At 37.0% G+C, this 23,788-nt stretch overlaps 2 protein-coding genes across 4 annotated transcripts in view; one reads left to right on the forward strand and one right to left on the reverse strand.

Moving 5' to 3' along the window:
• The window catches only part of LOC136026257 (protein brambleberry-like), a 179,569-nt gene that overhangs the window by 126,368 nt on the left and 29,413 nt on the right, over positions 1-23,788 (reverse strand). For all 3 annotated transcript variants that reach the window (XM_065702635.1, XM_065702636.1, XM_065702637.1), the window contains exons 4-6: positions 15,043-15,451; positions 10,431-10,715; positions 1,347-1,553 (exon numbers count right to left, since the gene is read on the reverse strand). In XM_065702635.1, coding sequence (XP_065558707.1) covers positions 1,347-1,553; positions 10,431-10,715; positions 15,043-15,451 — 901 coding nt within the window. The remainder of the gene's footprint in view (positions 1-1,346; positions 1,554-10,430; positions 10,716-15,042; positions 15,452-23,788) is intronic.
• Positions 1-23,788, forward strand: part of LOC136026262 (trafficking protein particle complex subunit 4-like) — a 152,451-nt gene that overhangs the window by 87,069 nt on the left and 41,594 nt on the right. The gene's annotated exons all lie outside the window — the stretch shown is intronic.

Below are 23,788 nucleotides of genomic sequence, written 5' to 3' on the forward strand. Positions count from 1 at the left end.
AGGCGTTTAATAAGAATAATAAGCCTTTTTTATTTAATTTGCAATCGCCTGTTAGGAAAGAGTGTCGGTGGGTGCAGTGGAGAGAGAGAATGGTGCCTAACACCACCTTGAGGGAGCCGAATTTTACGGCAAATCTGATTGACAATCAGAAATTAAAATTTCAAAAAATAAGTTTTTTTTCAACTTAAAGTACAGATCAACATTGAAAAAATTAGTTCATATATGAGTGGGGCTTTACCCTCCTAAATCTCTTGTTCATTAAACTAACGTCTCTAATACTGTGACAAAGCTTTATATTCTAATTAAACGGCCCTAATGTTTATGAATTTTTTCTTCAAGAATTGAAAAAAAATCAAACTTTAGCGTAAAGAGAGAGGGGTTTAAGAGGGAAGCCCCCTCATATATTGAAAAAATTTGTTTATTTAAAGTTTTAATGCAGATACTTAATTTTAGATGAAAAGCTTGTTTTTTCTATTTAATTTCATAAAAGGGTTACTGCATTGAAATAAAGACAAATGATTAACATAGAATTCTGATTAATGGACAATTCTTGTGGGCTTAGTCTGTTTTGGTGGGCGTTTTCAAGCTGAAAAATCTCTACCTATCTAATTTATCTACTATGGATTGCCTCCCCGTAGTAGCATAATATTTATAAGCATGGATATATAATGAGTAGGAGGTAATAGGCTTGAGACTCTGTGCAGGATTTCGATTCTTGTTGATAGAAGAGTATCACCAAGTGCTGAAAACCATGTTTTGACAAAGAATGAGCCCAGGATTGAGCAAAGCCTCACTTCATACTGGAGGTCCCAGGTACTTCTTGCTGTCTGGTTTTAAGTCGGCTTAAGCGCTTGGGTCCAGACTTGAGAAGATCAGGAAAAACCATTGTTTTTCCTGAGGCCAAAATCATTTCAATGATTTAAAGAACATGAAAATTGGAACTTGGAATGTTTTGACGTTAAAAAATAACTATCACACCGACATTTTGACTGAAAAATTGAGATGATTCAAACTGGACTTGTTAGCAGTTTCAGAAACTCGTATCCCAGGGATAGGAAGCATGACATTAGGTGATCTAGAAATTACATACTCAGGCAGGATGAATGGGCTACATAGATAGGGAGTAGGGCTCCTAATGAATAAAGAAGCAGCTAAGTCAGGTTTAGGCTGCGAAAATTAAAATACGAAAATTATCCTTGTGCTAGAGAGTATGTCTAAATAAACCAAAATCTAAGTACAAATTTAAAAATTATTCTTCTGAACAATTCGATCTTTCTTACTCCGAGTTTCATCGACTGAACCATAATAAGTTAGCAAGAAAAAAGAAGCTTAATTTAGACCCTTACAAAAAGTAACTGCAAACAGGACAACCAGAAGAGATTTCCAGTTCATGGATCGATTTTGAGCTAATTCAGCAGACAAGTTGATAGGCAGAATGAGAATTAAAGCCAATCTGGTAATCCAAGGGGCCTGAAGGAAAGACGTTGATATCATTCCACCGATTAGATATCCTGAGTGCAGGGCCCAGCTTTTTATCGTCTGAATGTTTGAACCTAAAAGATAAAAAAAGAGATAAAAAAAACAATACTAGATAAAAAAAGCAATTAAATTCAGAAATTTTTGCGAGCAAATTTTTTCCCTTCTAGTTAATTCTCCAAACTGGAATAGCTCACAAAAAGTGTAATAAACGGAATAAACAGAACACTGACCTTATTTGCAGCATTTAGTTTCGTAATTATTAGGTTTAATTTACCACTATTGCTACTAGGAGCCCATCGCAGCACTAAGCCACCTGATGCTAAAACAACAAAGTGCACTCCTCTTCTACTCTAATCTGTTCAGAGCTTCAAAACTTACTCTTTCCTATAAAGATCCAATTTCCTTTAACATCGTCTCTTTTAACCTCCCAACATTCAAGAACGACCTACTTTCCGCTTAGCCTGAGCTGGATACTAAAAAGAACAATTTGGCCCCAAACAAGGGCGTACCAAATAATTTCACTCGTGAGAAGGAGGAGGGCTAGGATAAAAATACACCACGATTCACTGATGTCGTATAGGGAGTTAAGAGAGCGTTCCATGACACTACGAGAAAAAGTTTAACCTTGAGCCAAAATAAAAGTGAGCCAGTGAGGAACAGAACCAAGTGAAACAGGGTCAAACAGATGTGAATGAAAACCAGTTATGAAAACTTGGGTCAAATGAAAACTTATTATCCGAATTACGTATTACTGAGTTGACAAATCAAATATATGCTGTCAATTTAAAGCCCAAACGTGAAGGATAATTTCCTGAAAACACATTTACATTATACCGCTGAAGAAAACAGACTAGATATTTGTCACCTACTAATTGCAAATTGGGCAAATACAGATTCTAACAAGAGCTAAGAGCTCATATGGCACTTGTGACGAGGCGAGAAGAGCTAAGAGCCAAGAGATCATATGGTACGAGCTCTAACAAAATTCTATGAATCAATAGATTGATTTAAAAAGGAAAATAAGAGGCTTAATGCCGGTCAAGATTTAAAATAAGAGCTCTGAGTCACAAAGTACTTCTAAATATGAAAATTCATTAAGATCCGATCACCCACTCGTAAGTTATAAATCCCTAATTTTTTCTAATTTTTCATCTCCCTTTTGCCCCCTAGATGGTCGAATCTGGGAAAACGACTTTATCAAGTCAAATTGTGCAGCTCCCTGACACGCCTACGAATTTTCATCGCCCTAGCACGTCCAGAAGCACCGAACTCGCCAAATAACTGAACCCCTCCTCCCCAACTCCCCCAAAGAGAGCGAATCCAGTACGATTCTGTCAATCACGTATCAAGGACATTTGTTTATTCTATCCACCAAGCTTCATCCCGATTCCTCCACTCCAAGTGTTTTTCCAAGATTTCCCCCTCCAACTCCCCCCAATGTCAAAAGATCTGGTCGGGATTTGAAATAAGAGCTCTGAGACATGAATTCCTTCTAAAAATCAAATTTCATTACGATTCGATCATCTATTCGTAAGATAAAAATACCCCAATTTTCATGTTTCCAAGAATTCCGGTTTCCCCCTCCAACTCCCAAGAATGTCACAGGATCTGGTCGGAATTTGAAATTACAACTTTAAAGCACAAGATCCTTCTAAATATCAAATTTCATTAAGATCTGGTCACCCTTTCGTAAGTTACAAATACCTCAATTTTCAAAATTACCCCCTCCCCCCAATTCCACCAAAGAGAGCAGATCCGGTCCAGTTATGTCAGTCACGTATCTTAGACAGGTTTCTACTCTTCCCATCCAGTTTCATCCTGATCTCACCGCTTTAAGTATTTTCTAAGATTTCCGGTCCCCCCAACTGCCCCCCCCCCCCAATCACGCTCGATCCGGTTGAGATTTAAAATAAGATATCTGAGTTACGAGGTCTAAATATGAAGTTTCATGAAGATCCGATCACTCCTTCGTAAGTTAAAAATACGTCATTTTTTCTTATTTTTCAGAATTACCCCCCCCCCCCCCAATTGAGCGGATCCGTTCCCATTTATGTAAATCACGTATGCAAGACTTCTGCTTATTTTTCCAACCAAGTTTCATCCCAATCCCTCCAATCTAAGCGTTTTCCATCATTTTAGGTTTCCCCACCCCAAACTTCCCCCAATGTCACCAGATCCGGTCAGGATTTAAAATAAGAGCTTTGAGACACGATATCCTTCTAAATATCAAATTTCATGGAGATCCAATCACCCGTTCGTAAGTTAAAAATACCTCATTTTTTCTAGTTTTTCAGAATTACCCCCCCCCCCCCAACTACCCCAAAGAGAGCGGATCCGTTCTGGTTATGTCAATCATGTATCTAGGACTCGTGCTTTTTTTTCCACCAAGTTTCATCCCGATCCCTCCACTCTAAGTGTTTTCCAAGTTTTAGGTTTCCCCCTCCCAACTCCCCCCCCCCAACGTCACCAGATCCGGTCGGGTTTAAAACAAGAGCTCTGAGCAACGATATCCTTCTAAATATCAAATTTCATTGAGATCCGATCATCCGTTCGTAAGTTAAAAATATCTCATTTTTTTTTATTTTTCAGAAATACCCCCCCCCCCCAACTACCCCAAAGAGAGCGGATCCGTTCCGTTTATGTCAATCATCTATCCAGGACTTGTGTTTATTTTTAGCACCATGTTTCATCCCGATCCCTCCACTCTAAGTGTTTTCCAAGTTTTAGGTTTCCCCCTCCCAACTCCCCGCCCCAACACCAGATCCGGTCGGGATTTAAAATAAGAGCTCTAAGACACGATATCCTTCTAAACATCAAATTTCATTGAGATCCGATCACCCGTTCGTAAGTTGAAAATACCTCATTTTTTCTAATTTTTAAGAATTACTCCCCCCAACTACCCCAAAGAGAGCGAATCAGTTCCGCTTATGTCAATCATGTATCTGGGACTTGCGCTTATTTTTCCCATCAAGTATCATCCCGATCCCTCCACTCTAAGTGTTTTCCAAGATTTTAGGTTCCCCCCTCTCCAACTCCCCCCAATGTCATCAGATCCGGTCGGGATTTAAAATAAGAGCTCTGAGACACAATATCATTCCAAACATCAAATTTCATTAAGATCCAATCACCCGCTCATAAGTTAAAAATACTTCATTTTTTTCTATTTTTTGCGAATTAACCGGCCCCCCACTCCCCCCCAGATGGTCAAATCGGAAAAACGACTATTTCTAATTTAATCTGGTCCGGTCCCTGATACGCTTCCCAAGTTTCATCGTCCTAGCTTACCTGGAAGTGCCTAAAGTAGCAAAACCGGGACCGACAGACAGACAGACAGACAGAATTGGCGATTGCTACATGTCACTTGGTTAATACCAAGTGCCATAAAAATCGTACACCTCTATATTATGCTGCCAGACGAGGCGAATATATTTTTCAGTTACTATGTCGCAATGGTACTCTAGATGCACTACATTCCGACAATACTACACCTTTACACTGTGTTGGGAATACGGAGGCAATTGCTGTGGCTAAATATCTTTTAGAGAAGGGATTTTTTCTGAAAGAGACTTTGAGAAAAAGACAGACTCCAATTTGAAAAATCGTAGCCTGGTATCAGCTTTAGAAATAGCTGCTAAACAAAACACAGTGACTATTAATCTGCTACTGAATAGTATCGAAGAATGGCAAAAATAATTTCGCCTCTTAGGTACAAGTGGTCTGAGGGTAAAATGGAACTAAATTAACCACTCTCATTACGGACATCCCGGAATATAAGCGATAAATTGGCACTTAATGGTTCCGGGAAACTGAGTTCGTTATTTTTCTTATTTTACAAAGACTAGGGCAACTTTCCACTAGAAAATTGTAGGTACCTTCATTATATTTTGCCAAAACATCAGGAAATCTTTAATCTAGCATTAGCTAACCAAGTTCCTGGCACTGACTTCATCGTTTAATAAAAGAAATACAATTAAAAAGTAACCAAAGAACAAAGGTAATATCAGCCAGTGGACAGAAAAGAAGCGAAAAGAACAAAAGGAGATATTCCGCCGAGGCGTCTTCACTGCTCAAAAAGAAAAAGGAAAACTAATCTTGTGAAGCTTATTTAAAGAGCAAAACAAATTCTGAATTAAACAAACAAAAATACAAGCTAGAATAAACTAGGTCTACGCTGCATGGGCAACGTGAGGTGTTGCGGCAACGTTTGTTCGGCTTCGCCGAGCAGAATGTTGAGAGAGTAAAACTTTGGCCTTGATTCCTCACTTCGATTAAATGCTGAAGTTGTTAATCTGTAAGGATCTTAAAATAAACAAGTCCCCTAAATGTCTTACCACTGGAACAAAATTGGTCTTACCGTCAAATACACCGGAAAAAAAAATAGGTACACCAACTAGCAAGAGTTGCGAACCCCTCATTGTCGAAGGTGATTATGAGCTAACAGCTGACTGTTGCTTCAAACTCCCCTATATGTCTCATAATTGGTATCGGCCTATTTTTGGTTTCAGTGTGTACCTTCTTACTGAAATTGTCAACCCCTTTAAACTTTCAAACTGGTACATCTTATGAAGGATTTTTTCTACCAAGAAGTGGATGAAATATACTTTGATCAGCTCATCAAGAGCTATCGACTGTCGCCGAAAAAAAAATCTATCTGTCTTAGTTCAAAAGTTGACTTTTTTGTCGCCGCCCAACTTTCTAACGTCATCACTTAGAAAGTAGCAAAGGATAAACTCTAATTTCTTTAGCAATGAGAGAACTTTCAAAGTTTAAGAGCCACATCTGATACCATTTCTCTACTGCAATCCCAAGTGCGAAAAACCAAATGGTAAACTCAGCTGAAATCACGAACAGAAATGGGTAGAAACAATAGATGGCAGCACTTTCGGACCCGTGGGAAAATGTCACTTTTTTGTTCTCAAAAGAAAATATATTGGTTGTGGTGCCGGGTAACTGCCACATATATTTAACACTTATAGATGTTAGTCCATCTTCAATTTGAAACAGGTGCCTGTCTGCTTGCCTGCTAAAAGCTTTCCACTCGAAAGCAGAAACATGGTTTGATGAAACGAAAGCTTGACTTCACAACTTCAGATAGTCCCATCTCACATAGGCTATGAAACTCCACTTCACTTTACACACTATAGGCTCTGGCTCAAGGACAAGCAAAAACTAACATTTTCGGCCCGAGGCAAGAGTTCTACGAAGATTTCAAAATGCAAAGTCATATTCATTAATCCGGCCTAAGGTCCACACGCTCCGTAAAAACCACAGAGGTTAGACCCTTACCACTTTCTAGGAATAAGCAGGAATCGGGGTGCTAGGAAAAAAAAAAACAAAAAAAAAACGACAAAACCAAAGTGTTTCTCTCGCAACACAATGAAAGACTATTTACAAATTAGATAGGACAAGAATTCCTCTACTTAGCGATTGACTTAGCTTACCTACTGACCGGATTTTTTCTGTCAGTTTCTGTCAAAGTGCGGTCAGTTGACCTTAGTTTAAACTGAAGACAATTATCATTTGATTCACTTAATATTAAGTTATCGTAAATTAGGTTTATAGGAATATCTCCAGCATCTGTTTCTAAAGCAAGGTCTCTTTTTATGCATTTTTAAAATTTCAATTGCCTCCCTAAAAGATAGTGATAAAACGTTCATTTAAGAAACAAAAGTTGTCACATCAACAAGAACTAGACGATTTGGATATTCAACAACGTTGAAGGCCAAAACAGGCCTTAGAATGTGTTTGGAATGTATTTTCCGACTTCATTATATAATCACTATAAGTTAAAATTGTCAATTCTAATTGGAAAATGAGGCCAGATCGACAAAAAGGCCACCAATTATTCAAAAATTAAGAAAATGGTTGGTAGCTAAGAGATCGATCCATTCAAAAATCTAGAAAAAAAGATTGTCACAATTGCCAAAACTCAGTACATGCTTTATAGATCCTGAGAAGTGAAGTACACATTCAGCTTAAGGTCAGGAATAAGACATTGCATTCGACAGCCAAACTCACTTATGGACAGAGGCTGTTTTGGGGGAGAGACAGAGGGGGTACTTGCCCCGGGCGCAGAAATTTTAGAGGGCACAAAATTTAAAACAAATAATCTAATAGTTATAATCATTTTGCAACTTTTGAAATTTCATTAATAAAAAAGAGGGTGCAGTAAATAGATGACAATATTTAATAAATTATCAATTAATTAACAAAACAATTATGAGAAAAATAAGAAATTGATAATAAATATTATTTTTTAATAATAATTTTGTTAATAAATACATTTTTTTTTTATAAAATTTGGCCTGAATATTTTGTAGAAGAAAGAGAGGGAGGGGGGGGGGATCAAGAATTGCTCCGGACACAAGAGAGGCCAGAACTACCATTGCTTGTGGAGAAACTGAAAAGATGCCAAAGTCAAATTGAAAAACGGGAAATAAGTGGGAATCTTATCCAGGATTCATTTTCAAATGTACAAATTAAGTTTTACTATATACAACTTGGGGAAAGAAGTGACAAAGGTGCGTCAAGAGAAGGCTCTTGCAAGTCAAAAAGATTCATCCAGGTAAAAAGTAAAGAAATTATCGACAAAATCAAGAAGCCACAATGTAGCTAAACGGTTCAAACCAAGACAATGACCGGTAGTGAACAGAATCAGAGGAAGCGTCAGACAGTTTATACATATAGTATTCAAAAAAGGAATAGTTTTTTGTGTGCATTTTATTAAATAAACAGATACTCATACTTGGCTTATTTCTGCTTTGCGAATAATGATTCAATTTCCTCTTTATTGATTGATTTATCTTTTTTAATAAAGGGTCAGATTCAGGTATAACAGCTCCCCCCCCCCTCATTAACTTTAGACAAGGAAGAAGCTTCTATTTCAGATCAAGTGTCTGGGCCTGCTCCAGATAATGAGGTTCCACGTAAATAAAGCGTGCAAATGGAAGCAAGAAAAGAAAATCTTGAGAGCCTTACGAAAAGAGTATGAAAAATAAATAAGGAAAGGTTGAGGTAAAACTAAGGCAAGAGGAATCAGGCCAAACTTCTATTTTTCAGACAAATTAAGGTGTAAATTTTGTAAAACCTCAAATGAACAAAGAATTTTTTTATTATTATTATTGGGAGATTGGAAATACAATCCGACAAGACGATAGGTAGCGTGCCCATTCTCATTGTAAACCTGTTTCAGAGCAAACATTGAGAGCAGAATGAATACTGTTAGACATTTTATGCCCCTTGATAATGGAAACAAGAAAAAGATTTGTCTGAAATTCCTTTGAGCAACCCTTGATCTTAGGGAGGTTGCTATAAGAAACGCAGCTAAGAAGAATGACATGGAGTTTCTCAAAAAAAGAATAAAAAATCAGAGGATAAGTTACAAAATATTTTTGTAACGCTTAGTAATTCAAATAATTTATGGGGACATTTTTTTTCTAATTTGGAAATAATTGATACATTTCTAGGATTAGTGTTAGGGTTGTCTGAACTTTCAAAACCCCAGATTTCAAAATTTCTTATACTTTTCTATCTAGTTATGAAAATGATGATGAGAATTTTCTCACTTCTAATAATCATGAGTAGAGTTTCTTATATATTTGTCTAATAGACGAAAGCAGTTGGATATATTTTATTGTATTCAACTGTATATAAGCAAGAATATTTGCTTCTACACAGTTAAATATGATGCAATCCTTCCTCTAGAATAACACCAATGATTCCTCCCCCTCTATCTCAAAATTCAGTTCCAATTTCCTTAAGGTTACGGAGGGGGGAAGGCATATCAGAAGGTTTGTTCCCATCAATTACTTTTTAGCCCTTACTCTAAGCCCTTCGATTTCCAATCGGACGAACCCCTTTTCAAATTTCTATGGACACCCCTTGGATACGAAGCAATCGGGGAAATCTTTTGTTAGACCACGCTCAAGGGGAAACAGTATTTTTTCTTTTGCATTAGGGCTTCCCTTGGCCCAAGGGCTTGAAGATATGCATTGAGTTAACGGAGAAAAAATCTTTTGCGGATCATTTATTTGCTTCTGTGTGCGAGGGGGGTACGTCGGACCACATTTTTATACGTTAATTTCCTTTTGGCCTATGGGATTAAGGCTGTAAGTTTAAAACCGACAAAAGTCTAACAACTTTCTTTCCCATTTCCAGACACCCCACCGTCACTCCTCCCTCCCACAACAAGGTGTCCGATCCTTTTGACTTAAACAAATTCGTAAGAGTTTAAAGCCCATCGTAAAACCATCCTCAAACCCTTTTTTTATTATAAAACCTGTGCGTATCGAATCGGCAATATGCACTAGTTATGATCCTTGCCCCAGGAACTTTGGAGGCCATGTCATCCCAAGAGGCATTTTTATTGACATTTCGACTGCTTTGAACAGTCTGGCTATTTGGATTTCGATCAGATGTCTTGAACAATTAAGGATGGGGGGATGGATAGCAAAAAGGGGCAGGAGGGCGATGGCTACCCTCAAATCACACTTGGCTCTTAAAAAGGGGGCTATAACCTTCAGCTTCTAATATAAAAAAACTCCAAAGTTTCTACGACCATCCCTTGTGGCCAGGACCGGCCAAGTAGCAGGGAAAACTAGATAACACATAACAGACATATAGCTCTTTACTACAGGAAGCGATATAACGTTGCTTTTGATTGTAAATCAAAGATCGTATTAACGCCTGTTGAGTCCAGTTCAGCCAAATCGTTTCTTCAAATATAGTAAGAATTGAAAAAAAATAGTCGGTTTATACAGGGTTAACATCCGGTTACATCACTGATTTGATGGAGGTTATTGAAAACTTATCTTTCCAACAATTGTCAACTGCCGTATTTGTTCAAATGACACATTTTCTTAATTCTAAGAATTAATATTTAATATTCTTGCAACCCTGAACACTACATTTCAACTTTTTCCAGAACAATAGAGGAAAAATGACATTAATACCTGTATAAGTCAGATAGCTCTCAATCCAATCCAGCTGAGTTTTTGTCTTTAATGACAGATTACTCAAGTGTTTGAGTGTATCATTTATGACCGTTAACGATTCCAGAGAATCCCTTTGAATTTTACTGCTTGTTATTTGCTGATTTAACACATCAGACAACGAAGAGCTAAGGTGTTCTTGTATTGACGTGATGGTGTCATCCAAATTTCTTAAATCAGCTATTATCTCTTGATGATTACTCTGCTGTGCTTGACTCTGGACACAGAGCTCTTGTAGCGTTTCGTCTGAAAAATTATAAACAAGTTTCTACATATACTGACTTAGATAAATACAGAATCATTATACAATAGGAATATTGAATACCAGCAAAAATGCTGCCAAAGGACATACATTAAAAAGGAAAAAAAGTAGCATATACTGCACTGGGAGAACTGGAGAAAAATGGTTTGTACCCTTCTCCAAAAATTCCAAATCCCCTCCCATTCCCATTCTAAAAATGAGTCCTACACATTATACAAGGGCATATCCAGAGTTTCTACTAGAGTGGATTTCTTCGGGGGGAGGGGGATAAAAAAACTTAAAAAAAAACACTTGAACAATTTTTGGGAAGGGGAGTTCCCCCCTGGAAACGGCCTTGACATTATACTATGTTAGTAAACAACTAAAATTATTGAGAATTACAAAGAGGTGGTAATCATGATTACCACCTATGAATTTTGGTGACAACTAATATCATAAAATTTCCTATTTATACTGAATTATTTAGATGCATAATTGCTACAATGTTATAAAATTTGAGCGTTCTCAGGCTCGGAGCTTTCAATGGATAACATAAGTAGTGACATCAAAAGGCTTTTAGGGGTCCTAATAACCACTACTCTTTTCTTCTTTTAATGATTTAAGATGAGAAGAAGGATTAACGGTGACCCTTCAGAGCAAGACACAGGTACATTTTACGTAATAGGGAATGTTTTCTAAGTGATTGCAAAAAATGAACCATTAGTTTTAAATCATATTTTTATTAAGAAAATATCTAAACAATGTCTTAGGAACGATAATACGTATCACAGGGATGCCAAAGGCAAGCCAAATATTGCCTTGTTTACATGATTTGCTTGGACTAACATGTTCTACAGCTTCAAGTTAAGATGGGAGGTGTTAAAAAAATTTTTTGACTAAGGGGGGAATGATATCTAACACTCAGTCAAAGAAACGGGGCATTTTCATTAAGACCTTTCGGAAATACCTCTAGTATAGCTTAAATTTACCTTTATTAACAACCCTCTCCCTAGAATGGCTTGCTAGGGTGGACCAACCACATATTGTCACGGTGGTATGAACATCCATAGTCTTGACTCAGAGAAACGTGGCATTTTCATTAACATCTCTCAGAAATAACCGAATACAAAACATGTTTTTTTTTCTAGCAGGAGCATCTAACAGAGCAATAGAAACACGACATTTTCATTAAAAATATCCCAGATATACCTCTTAATATGGCTTAAATTCATCTCTAATAACAAGCCATCCTCCCTGGAGTTGCTTGCTAGGAAGGGGGGGGAGACAGCCACATATTGTCACGGTGGGGTGAACAAGCATAGTCTTGACTCAAAGAAACGTGGTGTTTTCATTACAACCTCTGAGAAATAACCGACTGCAAAATGTGTTTCTTTTTTCTTGCAGGTGCACCTAAAAGCGCAATAGAAACGAGGCATTTTCATTAAAACCTCTCAGAAATAACAACATGCAAAAGGGTGCCTCTTTTTTATTTGTTTGCATGTTTCAGTTACAAGCAAGAAAACGTATTATGAAATTGACAGTTTTTCTTATTATTACTATTGTAAGTAATGAGGCTTCGACTGCATAAAGCGTAATACTTAAGTCTCTGGTTTGACTGACAAATTTTTGAATACTTTGAACTAGTTTATATCGTTCTCTAAAAAAACATCTCTAAAAATTCTCTAAGAAGGACCTCCTCAAGATGCCAAGACCATATCACCAAGAAGTGAAGAATCGCCTTGCCCGGGTTTGTTCAGAGTTCATTGATCCTCGACAACGTCTTTGCTAAAACTCATTTCGCTATGATAACGCATTAATTCACCTGTTTTTTGACATGACCCTGGTAACGTGGAAAAGCAATAGAGATATTATCGATCCAAGAAATTACATATTTATGATGTAATATCAGGTGGTTTACGCTCGGGGATAAAGGATATGAAACAAGCGATTCATAGCTTATCGGTCCGAGCAAGAATCCAGTGAATTCCCGGATTAAGAAACAACTTATCATGTAGAAACTATTCCCCAAATCGTAATATTAGGAATGCTTCCATGGTCCAACTGTATAGCGCTCCATTCCATTGAGAAGGAGCCCCTTTCGAATCCTAATGCAGAAAAAATATTTGGAATTTAGAGGTTCCCCGAAAAAACAAAAGAAAAATACATTAAATTGGAAAGTGTTAGAAGTATTGAAAAGTAATGCGTAACACCCCACGTGTACGTCGTCATTATACAACATCCCACGTGTGTGCACTATCATTACGTAATATCCCACATGTGCACCGTCATTATGTAACAGTCACATGTGCGCTGTTATTACGTAACACCCACATGTCCACCGTCATTACGTAACACCCACATATGCACTGTCATTACGTTATTCCTAATAAATCTACCAAGTCACATAAGACTATATCACCCCCAATAAATCTATCAAGTCACGCAAATTAAGTCACATCCCACGTGTGCACCGTCATTACGTACCACCCAAGTGTATATCGCCCCTCACCAGTACTTCCCCGCTTGACTAATGGACTCTAACAGACCCTATTATGTAACACCCAAATCCTATTACATAAAAACCAAAGTAAGCATTCATAATTACAGAAGCGTCTCGAAGAAAATACTCCCTACGGTGTAAGATGCACCTGCAACGTTTAGAAAATATTCCCTATTACGTAACATACACCTGCATCTTGAAGAAGACATTCCCTATGACGAAGCGTCATGCCCTGAGGGAATCGCCGTTAAACCTCCTTCGTCATCTTAAGTCATTAATGAAAGAAAAGAGTAGTGACTATGAGGACTCCTAAAAGCCTTATGCTGTCACTACTAATATCAATACTAGAGACGTATTAATTGTCATCAAAATTCTTTTTTTCTTCACAGTTTCGGTTACGTATGGACAAACAGCAATGTCAAATTTAACTAATTAGTTTCACTGACTTATTTTCACGGCTCAAGTTGGCAACACCAACGAAAATATAGTACTGCAGTAAGAACTTCATAATTTAAAACAATTAATTCTTGTCGAGCCACAAGATTCGTGTTCCAGATATACTATTTGTAATGTTTATGTAATGTAATGGACATGGTGTATTATCTGAAGTGATGTATGTAGCATATAAATATGTAAATGTACGTAGTATGTAGTACAACGTAGGTAATGAGCTGCAAGACTTACATTCTAGATACATTATTTGTAATGTTTACGTAATTCCACGTACGTAATCTATGTGGCGTATATATATGTAGTATGTAGTGAGCTACGACACTCATATTCCAGAAACAGTACTTGTAATGTTTATGTAATTTAATGTATCTGCCGTAATGTATGTAGTCTTGTATGCAGCTTGTAAGTATAGAAGTGCATGTAGCATGTCGTACACCGTATTTAGTGAGCCACGAGACGTAGGTTCCAGATACGTTATTTGTAATGTTTATGCAATTTGATGTACGCAATGTATGTGGTGTAAATTATGCAGCATTTATCTAACACTAAACTACTTACCGTGTAATAATAACGTTCATTTATTATTCCCAATACAGCCACATGGCGACACAGCCACAGTCTAATGATATTTTTTGTTTGCCAAAGGTTTTTCAATGGGTATATCTGGCTTCCCCGGTTTTTTTTTATCCCTCTTGATTTTCTGCAACACGTTTTTAGTTCCCCAACAGTTTTGTGAATTGACACCACTGCCTGTAACCTTTTTAATTATTATTTTTTTTTTTTTTACTTCAGATGACTTTGAATGACCGTGATACCACCAGGCTTAGTATAAAAGCAAATTTTTATTCGTAATTATATAATTATCTTATATATAATTTTATTTTATTTAATTTTCTTATATATAATAATTTTTATTTTTATTACTCATTATTTATTATTAATTATTTAATTTTGATTAATTAAACTGTTTAATTGCTACTGAACTTTTTAATTATTTTTTAAAGTTTTTAGGATCTGTCTAAAATCATAAGTATGAGGAAATCGGACATTCTTTGTGTTCAAATGATGCTTGAATACAGCTTAAATACTTCTCTTCCAATGAATATGAATAATGAATGATACTGAATGAAGATAGATGCAGCTGAGCATCAAGTGGAGACGCTCCAATGGGAGCAGTGGAGATGCTGCACAGACAGCAGTGAAGATGCTTCTTTGATATTTCACTTTTATTCATCTGGTCGATATTCCTTTTTGTAGAGATTCCTTAAAACCTGGTGGAACGCTCTAGAGGATCCCCAATAGGGCACTAAGGGCAGGTAGCAGCACCAAGAAAGAAAGCTTCCAGAGAAAGAGAGACATAATCTAACAAATTCTCTTACCAATTCTCGACTTCAGTTTTCCTAGTATAGCTGCAACTTCATTATGTCCTGCAGCAATAAGGGCCTTTTCTTCAGCAAGCTGTTCCAAATTTCCGGTTATTTTTCCTGCCATGAGTTCATGAGCTGACACTAGGCTATCATGCTGTTGAAGCAGCTTATCATTACCATCTATTACTGTATTTAGCGTATCACCGATATTCTGCTCAAGCTGCTCCGTCTGAGTCGACAGCTCTGCTAAACCATCAAGCTGCTGCTTGGCTGCCATCATTAACTTATTAACAGCTATTTCTGCCTGTAATTTAAACTGTTGCTGTCTTAAAAGTGTACAAACACCCCTTGCCCTTGTCTTGAAGAGTTGGTATGCGTTCCACGCGTCACCATCCATAGATCCTGTGCATTCTCTTAGAGTCTGAAACAAGAAATGAATCTTATTTATAATATGAATTGCTTAAGATAAATCCTCTTTAAAAATCCACACCAAGACATGTTTTATGAGGATTGCTGTGGAAAAAAGCTTGGCAACTGAAAGTAAAGAGCAACATTAAAGCTTAAAATGAACAGAAATTATACCGTATATGAGAGGGTTGCTCCTTTCTCAGCCCTTACTCTTTACGCTAAAGTCCTTAAAGATACTTTAAAGTTATTTAAAGATATTCTCATTCAAATTCAACTATCCTTGTGTCTGAGCAGTATCTTTTAAGAATTGGGACAAAAAGCCAAAATTTAACGCAAAGAGTGATGGTTGATGAAGGGGTAGTCCCTCTCATATACGGAATAATTTCTGTTCGTTTTTAGATTTCATGTTGCTCCTTACTTTCAGTTGAAAAAACTAGTTTTTTTTATTTCTAGCCGTTTTTCAATTCGTAACAGGAAATCTGCTCCCCTCCTCCTTTAAAATATCCCATGGTAAATCCCCCATTTATTCTCCTCACAGAAAATTCTCCCCTTGAGACACCCCGCCCCCGAAAAGAAGCATTTCATATATTTACCAATATAAATTCTATATGTGAACAACAGGCAAAATACGTAACTTACAGCCCTTTCTTTAGGAACTTTGTGGGTTCATGTCATCCTTGAAGACTCAGTTATTGTACGTTTCAACTAAGCTGAAATAACAATGTCAAAATTTTTATTGGATGTCTTTGGGTAAAAAGGGGTATGGGAGGGGGGCTACTTGCCCTCCAATATTTTTGGTATTTAAAAAGGTCGCAAGAGCTTTTGATTTCTGTTCGAGTAAGCCCTCTCTCGATCTTCTAGGAAAATGGGTTCGATCGGATCAATTTTGGAAAAAAATAAAAATAAACACGCATCCATTTTTGGAGATCGGAATTTGAAACCTCTACAATAGGATTCCTTGATATGCTGAATCTGATGGTTCGACTTTCATTATGATTGCTTGACTTTTTGGGCGTATTTTCCCCACTTTCTTGAAAATCAAGCAAATTTTTTCTGGGTCAAAGCTTCGATAAATAACAATAAACTTATTGAATTTAATATATTTCGAATCAGTATAAAAGCCAAATCTTTTGATTATATATTTTTTTCAAAATTCCGTTTTCTAAAGTTTTGGTTACTATTTCGGAGTACAGTTCTATTTTAGTGTACAGTTCGTTACCACGAACGGTTTGATGCTTTTTTTTACGCTAGTATCTAAAGTGACATAACAGAAACAACAAATCACAGAAAATTCTACAACTTACGAAAAAAGAAATAACATTATCTTCGATCTTTGTTAAAACAGTTCATGCACAACAAAAGTTCAATGGCAGAGTTAAGTTGTTCTATGAGTGATACTGAAAATGCCCCGCAAAAAAAAAGAAAACCAACACACAACCCCTCTTACAGAATAAATATAAATGTTATTTTCTTCTCACTGACAGTGCCAAGAGTACAACGGACAAAGAAAATGGAATCTGATTACTTGAATAGGTTAAGTGGAAACTAGCACGATCATATATCTTTAAAAATTAGGAAAGATCAAATTCAATATTTAATGACAAAAACTACAAACCGTTATGCAGTTTTTGGGTTATAGCGGGCACCAAATACGGAAAAAAAAGATAGATGAAAAATTAGCAAAAAACAAATAAATAAAAAGCTAAAAACCAACTGAAACATATAGCACCAAACAGCTTAAGAGGTTTTATTTTTTGCTTGGAAATGAAGGCTTCTTTGGAAATCAACATATCGTTTGTAATCGAATTTTTAAAACAAATAAATTTTGATTAATGTTTGAAAGAAAGAAATTTTGTAAATAAATCTAATAAATAAATTAATTTCAAATTCATAAATTTTAAAATAATAAAAAAATAAATTTTTATTCACTGATAAGATATCGCAATAAACAAAAACGGCTAGTCTAGTCACAGTGTTGACTAGAAAAACAATGACAAATTTATAACTAAATTTAATATATAAATTTGTTTTAAATTAATAAATTTTTGAGAAATAGGTAAAAAGGTTCTTTATTGTTAAAACACCACAATAATAACAAGAGCTAAGAGCTCATATGGCACTTGTGACGAGGTCGGAAGAGTCAAGAGCTCATATGGTATGACCTCTAGCAAAATTCTAAGATTAAATAGATTGCCTAAATAGGAAAATCAGAGGGTTAATGCCGGTCGGGATTTAAAGTAAGAGCTCTGAGTCACGAGGTCCTTCTAAATGTCAAAATTCATTAAGATCAGATCACCCACTCGTAAGTTAAAAATACCTCAATTTTTCTAACTTTACCTCTCTCTTCAACCCCTCAGATGGTCGAATCGGGGAAAACGACTTTATCAAGTCAATTTATGCAGCTCCCTGGCACGCCTACCAATTTTCATCGTCCTAGCACACCCAGGAGCACCAAACTCGCCAAACCACTGAACCCCAACACTTAACTCCCCCAAAGAGAGCGTATCCAGTCCGGTTACGTCAATCACGTATCTACAACATTTATAAGCGTTTTCCAAGATTTCCGGTTTCCCCCTACAACTCCCTCCAATGTCAAAAGATCTGGTCGGGATTTGAAATAAGAGCTCTGAGTCATGAGTTCCTTCTAAATATCAAATTTCATTAAGATCCGGTCACCTGTTCTTAAGTTAAAATACCTCAATTTTTCTGATTTTTCCAAATTAACAACCCCCAGCTCCCTCAAAGAGAACGGATCCGTACCAATTATGTCAATCTCGTATCTACAACTTGTGCTTATTCTTCCCATTAAGTTTCATCCCGATCTCTCCACTCTAAGGGTTTTCCAAGATTTCCAAGATTTCTGTTTCCCCCTTCCAACCCTCTATGTCCCCGAAACCAATTCGAATTGAAAATGGAGCATCCTAGACATAAGATTCTTCTCCATATCAACGTTTCATTAAGATCCAATCACCCATTAGTAAGATACCTCGGTTTTCACGTTTTCCAAGAATTCCAATTTCCCCCTCCAACTCCCTTCAATGTCACCAGATCTGGTCGAGATTTAAAATGAGAGTTCTAAAGCACAAGATCCTTCTAGACATCAAATTTCTTTAAGATCTGATCACCCGTTCGTAAGTTACAAATACCTCATTTTTCCTAATTTTTCCGATTTATCCCCCCCCCCCCAACTCCATCAAATAGAGTGGATCCGGCCCAGTTATGTCAGTCACCTATCTTGGGCTTGTGCTTATTCTTTCCACCAATTTTCATCCTGATCTCTCCGCTTCGAGCGTTTTCCAAGATTTCCGGTCCTCCCCCCGTCTAATGACAATGGATCCGGTCGGGATTTAAAATAAGAGATCTGAGTTTCGACGTCTTTCTAAATATGAAATTTCATTAAGATACGATCACTCTTTCGTAAGTCAAAAATACCTCATTTTTTCTAATTTTTCATAATTAACCCTCCCCCCCAAATCCCCCAAAGAGAGCAGATCCGTTCCGGTTATGTCAATCCCGTATCTAGAACTTGTGCTTATTTTTCACACCAAGTTTCATTCCGATCCCTCAACTCTAAGCGTTTTCCGAGATTTTAGGTCCCCCCCTCAATTCCCCCTAATGTCACCGGATCCAGTAGGGATATAAAATAAGAGCTCTGAGACACGATATTCTTCCAAAGTTCAAATTTCATCAAGATCCGATCACTCCTTCGTAAGTTAAAAATACCTCATTTTTTCTAATTTTCAGAATTAACCCCCCTCCACACCCAACTCCCCCAAACAGGGCAGATCCGTTCCAGTTATGTCAATCACGTATCTAGGACTTCTGCTTATTTTTCCCATCAAGTTTCATCCCGATCCCTCCAATCTAAGCGTTTTCCAAGATTTCAGGTACCCCAACTCCCCCCAATGTCACCGGATCCGGTCGGGATTCAAAATAAGAGATCTGAGACACGATATCCTTCCAAACATCAAGTTTCATTAAGATCTCATCACCCGTTCGTAAGTTAAAAAATACTTCATTTTTTCTATTTTTTCGAATTAACCGACCCCCCCTTGCCCTCCAGGTGGTCAAATCGTGAAAATGACTATTTCTAATTTAATCTGGTCCGGTCCCTGATACGCCTGCCAAATTTCATCGTCCTAGCTTACCTGGAAGTGCCTGAAGTAGCAAAACCGGGACCGACAGACAGACCAACAGAATTTGTGATCGCTATATGTCAATTGGTTAATACCAAATGCCATAAAAACTGGTAGTCTAGTTCACAGTATTGCCGAAAAAGACACTGTTGAATTTGTTTCAGTCAACTCTCCGTTTTAAGGGAGTTGTTGGCTTTGGTAAATGGAGCCATTTTAGAAACACCTTTTTATAAAATTGGATAGTTTAACTAGTACAGTGTTTATTTTTATTTGGGCTTCTTAGATAAAGTGTCTACCTTTGGGATCTGGAACTCAAGGGAACCCAGAATAGACATTTTTTTTTTAAATAGGCTACAACCAAAACAGGTATGAAGTGCAACAGGTTTCTTAATTCTAAAAACATTTCCTATTCGAATGCATTCTAAACACCTCTTAAGCCTTACGGAAAAAGATTTTGTAATACTTAAAAATTTTTGAACAGTTCCGAGCTATTGAACATTCATTTTAACAAAATTTAAACACTTTCGTCTGTAATAACAGAGTAGATTGATTTCCGGGACCAAGGATATCAAACAGTTTGTGATAACGAACTTAAAAGCAACAACGCAGGAAGCGATTCGGCTCAATAGTAACCAAAATAAACGGAATTTTGATGCCTATAGATGCATCAAAAGAATTGGATTTTTATACTGATTTTAAATATATAAGTTTAGTCAAGCTTAGTCCTACTCATCAAGAGTTACGATTATGAGAAAAATTGCCCTATTTCCAAAAAAGGGGAAACACCCTCTAAAAGTCACAAAATCTTAATGAAAATTAAACCATCAGATCCAGCGTATCATAGAACCCATTTGTAGAAGTTTTAAGCTCCCATCTGCAAAAATGTGGAATTTGTTATTTTTGTTTTGCCAGAAGAAAGATCACAGATGCGTGTTTATTTGTTTTTTTTCAGGGATGATAGTGTCGACCCAGTGGTCCTAAAATACTGAGAGAGGGCTCATTCGAACATAATTTATAGTTCTAGTGCCCTTTTTAAGTGACCCAAAAATTGGAGGGCAACTAGGCCCCCTCCAACGCTCATTTTTCCTCGAAGTCATCGAATCCAAATTTGAGATGGCCATTTTGTTCAGCATAGTCGAAAATCAAATAACTATGTCTTTGAGGACGACTTAATCTCCCAAAGTCCCCGGGGAAGGGCTACAAGTTATGAACTTTGCAAATTGTTTACATAAAGTATTGGTTATTGGGAATTATACAGACATTTTCAGGGGATTTTTTCTGATGGGGGGGGGGGGGTCAGGTTACTTGGGAGGATCTTTCCATGGTCGAAATTTTCCATGAAAGGGGCACCGGATTTCCTAGTATTATTTAGAATACGATCAGAAATTAAATTAAAAAAAAAACAAGTATTTTCAACTGGAAATAAGGAGCAACATCAAAACTTAGAACGAATAGAAATTATTACGTATATGAGGGGGTTTGCCCCCTTGACAATACCTCTCTCTTTACACTATCGTTTTTTAGTACTTTCAATAGAGCTATTTATTTCTAATTAAATGAGCTTTGTGATTCAGGGGTCATTCTTAAAGAATTGGAACAAAATTCGAACTTAAGCGTAAAGAGCGAGGCATTGACGAGGGGGCGAACCCCTTCATATACTTAATAATTTCTGTTGGATTTTAATTTTTAATGTTACTCCTTACTTTCAGTTGAAAAAACTGAATTTAATTTGTAACTTTGTAGTCAAGAAGCGGATAGACGTTTGAAATTTTTTTTTTGAATTAAATCATGGTGCTGTTTCCTGATACTGAATCCTGCTTGTCAATATAACAATTATTTACATAAAAGAATCATTTAAATGAAGTCAAACTCTACAAAGTTAAAAGGACTCCCTATGCCCATAAAATTTTATCCCCTTTGTACGCTCCGTCCTTTAGCAGGGTAATTGGCAACTTTGCATGCAGTCAAATTTTTTTTTGTCCTTAATTTGAAAGTGTCGAATCCAGTTAAAATGAAAACTGTAGGTAAAAAAAAAACAGTTATAATAGTTTCAACCTGAATTTCATTTTCCATATTAAACCTGGAATAGAGACCTTGAACCCAGAGGAATTATCCACTGGCCCAGATCCGGCCCGTAGACTTGTCTCTTGGTATAACAGTGATAACATTCCTATTAAAAACATCTACTAATGGTTTTAAATCCTTACAGGGTTCGGACAGGTTGGTTCGTTTCAAATTATAAGCTCTGTCCTATTTTTATAGGATTTCCCGGGCCCAAATATAGGCCAAATATAGGATTCGGAAGTCCTCGGGATCAGATCTGTGGTAGATGGCGTAGGATGCACGGTCACATAAATTACCAAGTTTCATCCCGATCCCAATCAAGCGTTTTCCATGATTTTAGGTCTCCCCAAATTCCCCCCAATGTCACCAGATCCGGTCGGTATTTAAAATAAGAGCTTTGAGACACGATATCCTTCTAAATATCAAATTTCATTGAGATCCGATCACCCGTTCATAAGTTAAAAATACCTCATTTTTTTCTAATTTTTCAGAATCAACCCCCCCCCAAAAAAAAATACCCCAAAGAGAGCGGATCCGTTCTGGTTATGTCAGTCATGTATATAGGACTTGTGCTTATTTTTCCCACCAAGTTTCAGCCCAATCCCTCCAATCTAAGCGTTTTCCATGATTTTAGGTCACCCCAAACTCCCCCCCCCAATGTCACCAGATCCGGTCGGGATTTAAAATAAGAGCTTTGAGACACGATATCCTTCTAGATATTAAATTTCATTGATATCCGATCACCCGTTCGTAAGTTAAAAATACCTCATTTTTTCTAATTTTTCAGAATCAACCCCCCCCTCCCAATTACCCAAAAGAGAGCGGATCCGTTCTGGTTATGTCAATAATGTATCTAGGACTTGTGCTTATTTTTCCCACCAAGTTTCAGGCCAATCCCTCCACTCCAAGTGTTTTCCAATATTTTAGGTTTCCCCCTCCAAACTCCCCCCAATGTCACCAGATCCGGTCGGAATTTAAAATGACAGCTCTCAGACACGATATCCTTCCAAACATCAAATTGCATTAAGATCTGATCAACCATTCGTAAGTTAAAAATACTTCATTTTTCCATTTTTTCTGAATTAACGGGCCCCCACTCCCCCCCTAGATGGTCAAATCGGGAAAATGACTTTTTCTAATTTAATCTGGTCCAGTTCCTGATACGCCTGCCAAGTTTCATCGTCCTATCTTACCTGGAAGTGCCTAAAGTAGCAAAACCAGGACCGACAGACAAACACACCGACAGAATTTGCGATTGCTATATGTCACTTGGTTAATACCAAGTGCCATAAAAACACTATGCTACAATGAGATTAACCGAACAGACGGACCAAAGGATGATGAGGCGATAAACGATAAAAAGCTTATTCCGACAATCTTCCATGCAGGAGGGCCAACTTTGCACTTATATCAGGGACAGCAAACTTACGAATTATCTTACCATTGCTATACCAAAGGGGGAGATAAAGTAAAAATTTACAATATCTGAAATAAAAAGTCCGAATCTGATTAACATCATTTTTCTTTAGAAGGGGATAAAGACCAAATACATAAAGGACATATTAATCACAGAATTTAGCATATAGCCTACCCAGTGCACGTCTTTTATACTTCAATCAATTAGCAACTATCTTAGAATAGCCCATTTGAATAACTGGGCCGTATTCACATCAGCCAGCCAGCGTTCAGCCAGGAAACACATAAGTCGCAAGAACTCCAGTCTCTTTAAGCAGACTGCTAGCCTATATACTGATATTCGCTCATTTCGGACAGGCCCAACATGACAAAAAACAAAACATTGGCTACTAAGTCAACACAACAGCATAGCCCAGGCAGAAGCAGCTTACTAAGCCCAACACAAAGCATTAGTTAAGTTCAAAAAGCTAAACAGTTGTAATTAATTATCAATCTTCACCAAAAAGACAGAAAATTGCAAATCCTGAGCAATGTTCTTAGTGCTCTTCAGCCGATAATATAGGAATAATAGGATTTTAGCCAAAATATAGGCATTTTATAGGAGTGCATTAAAATATAGGAATTTATTGGAATTTATAGGCGAGTCCGAACACTGTCCTTATTATTATCAAAGATCAACCTTTCCACATCGATCAGCTAAACACTTGTAATATGGTATATCCAAGACATCAAGA

The sequence above is a fragment of the Artemia franciscana genome, chromosome 4 (assembly GCF_032884065.1).
Source record: "Artemia franciscana chromosome 4, ASM3288406v1, whole genome shotgun sequence".
NCBI classification, from domain to species: Eukaryota; Metazoa; Arthropoda; class Branchiopoda; order Anostraca; family Artemiidae; genus Artemia; species Artemia franciscana.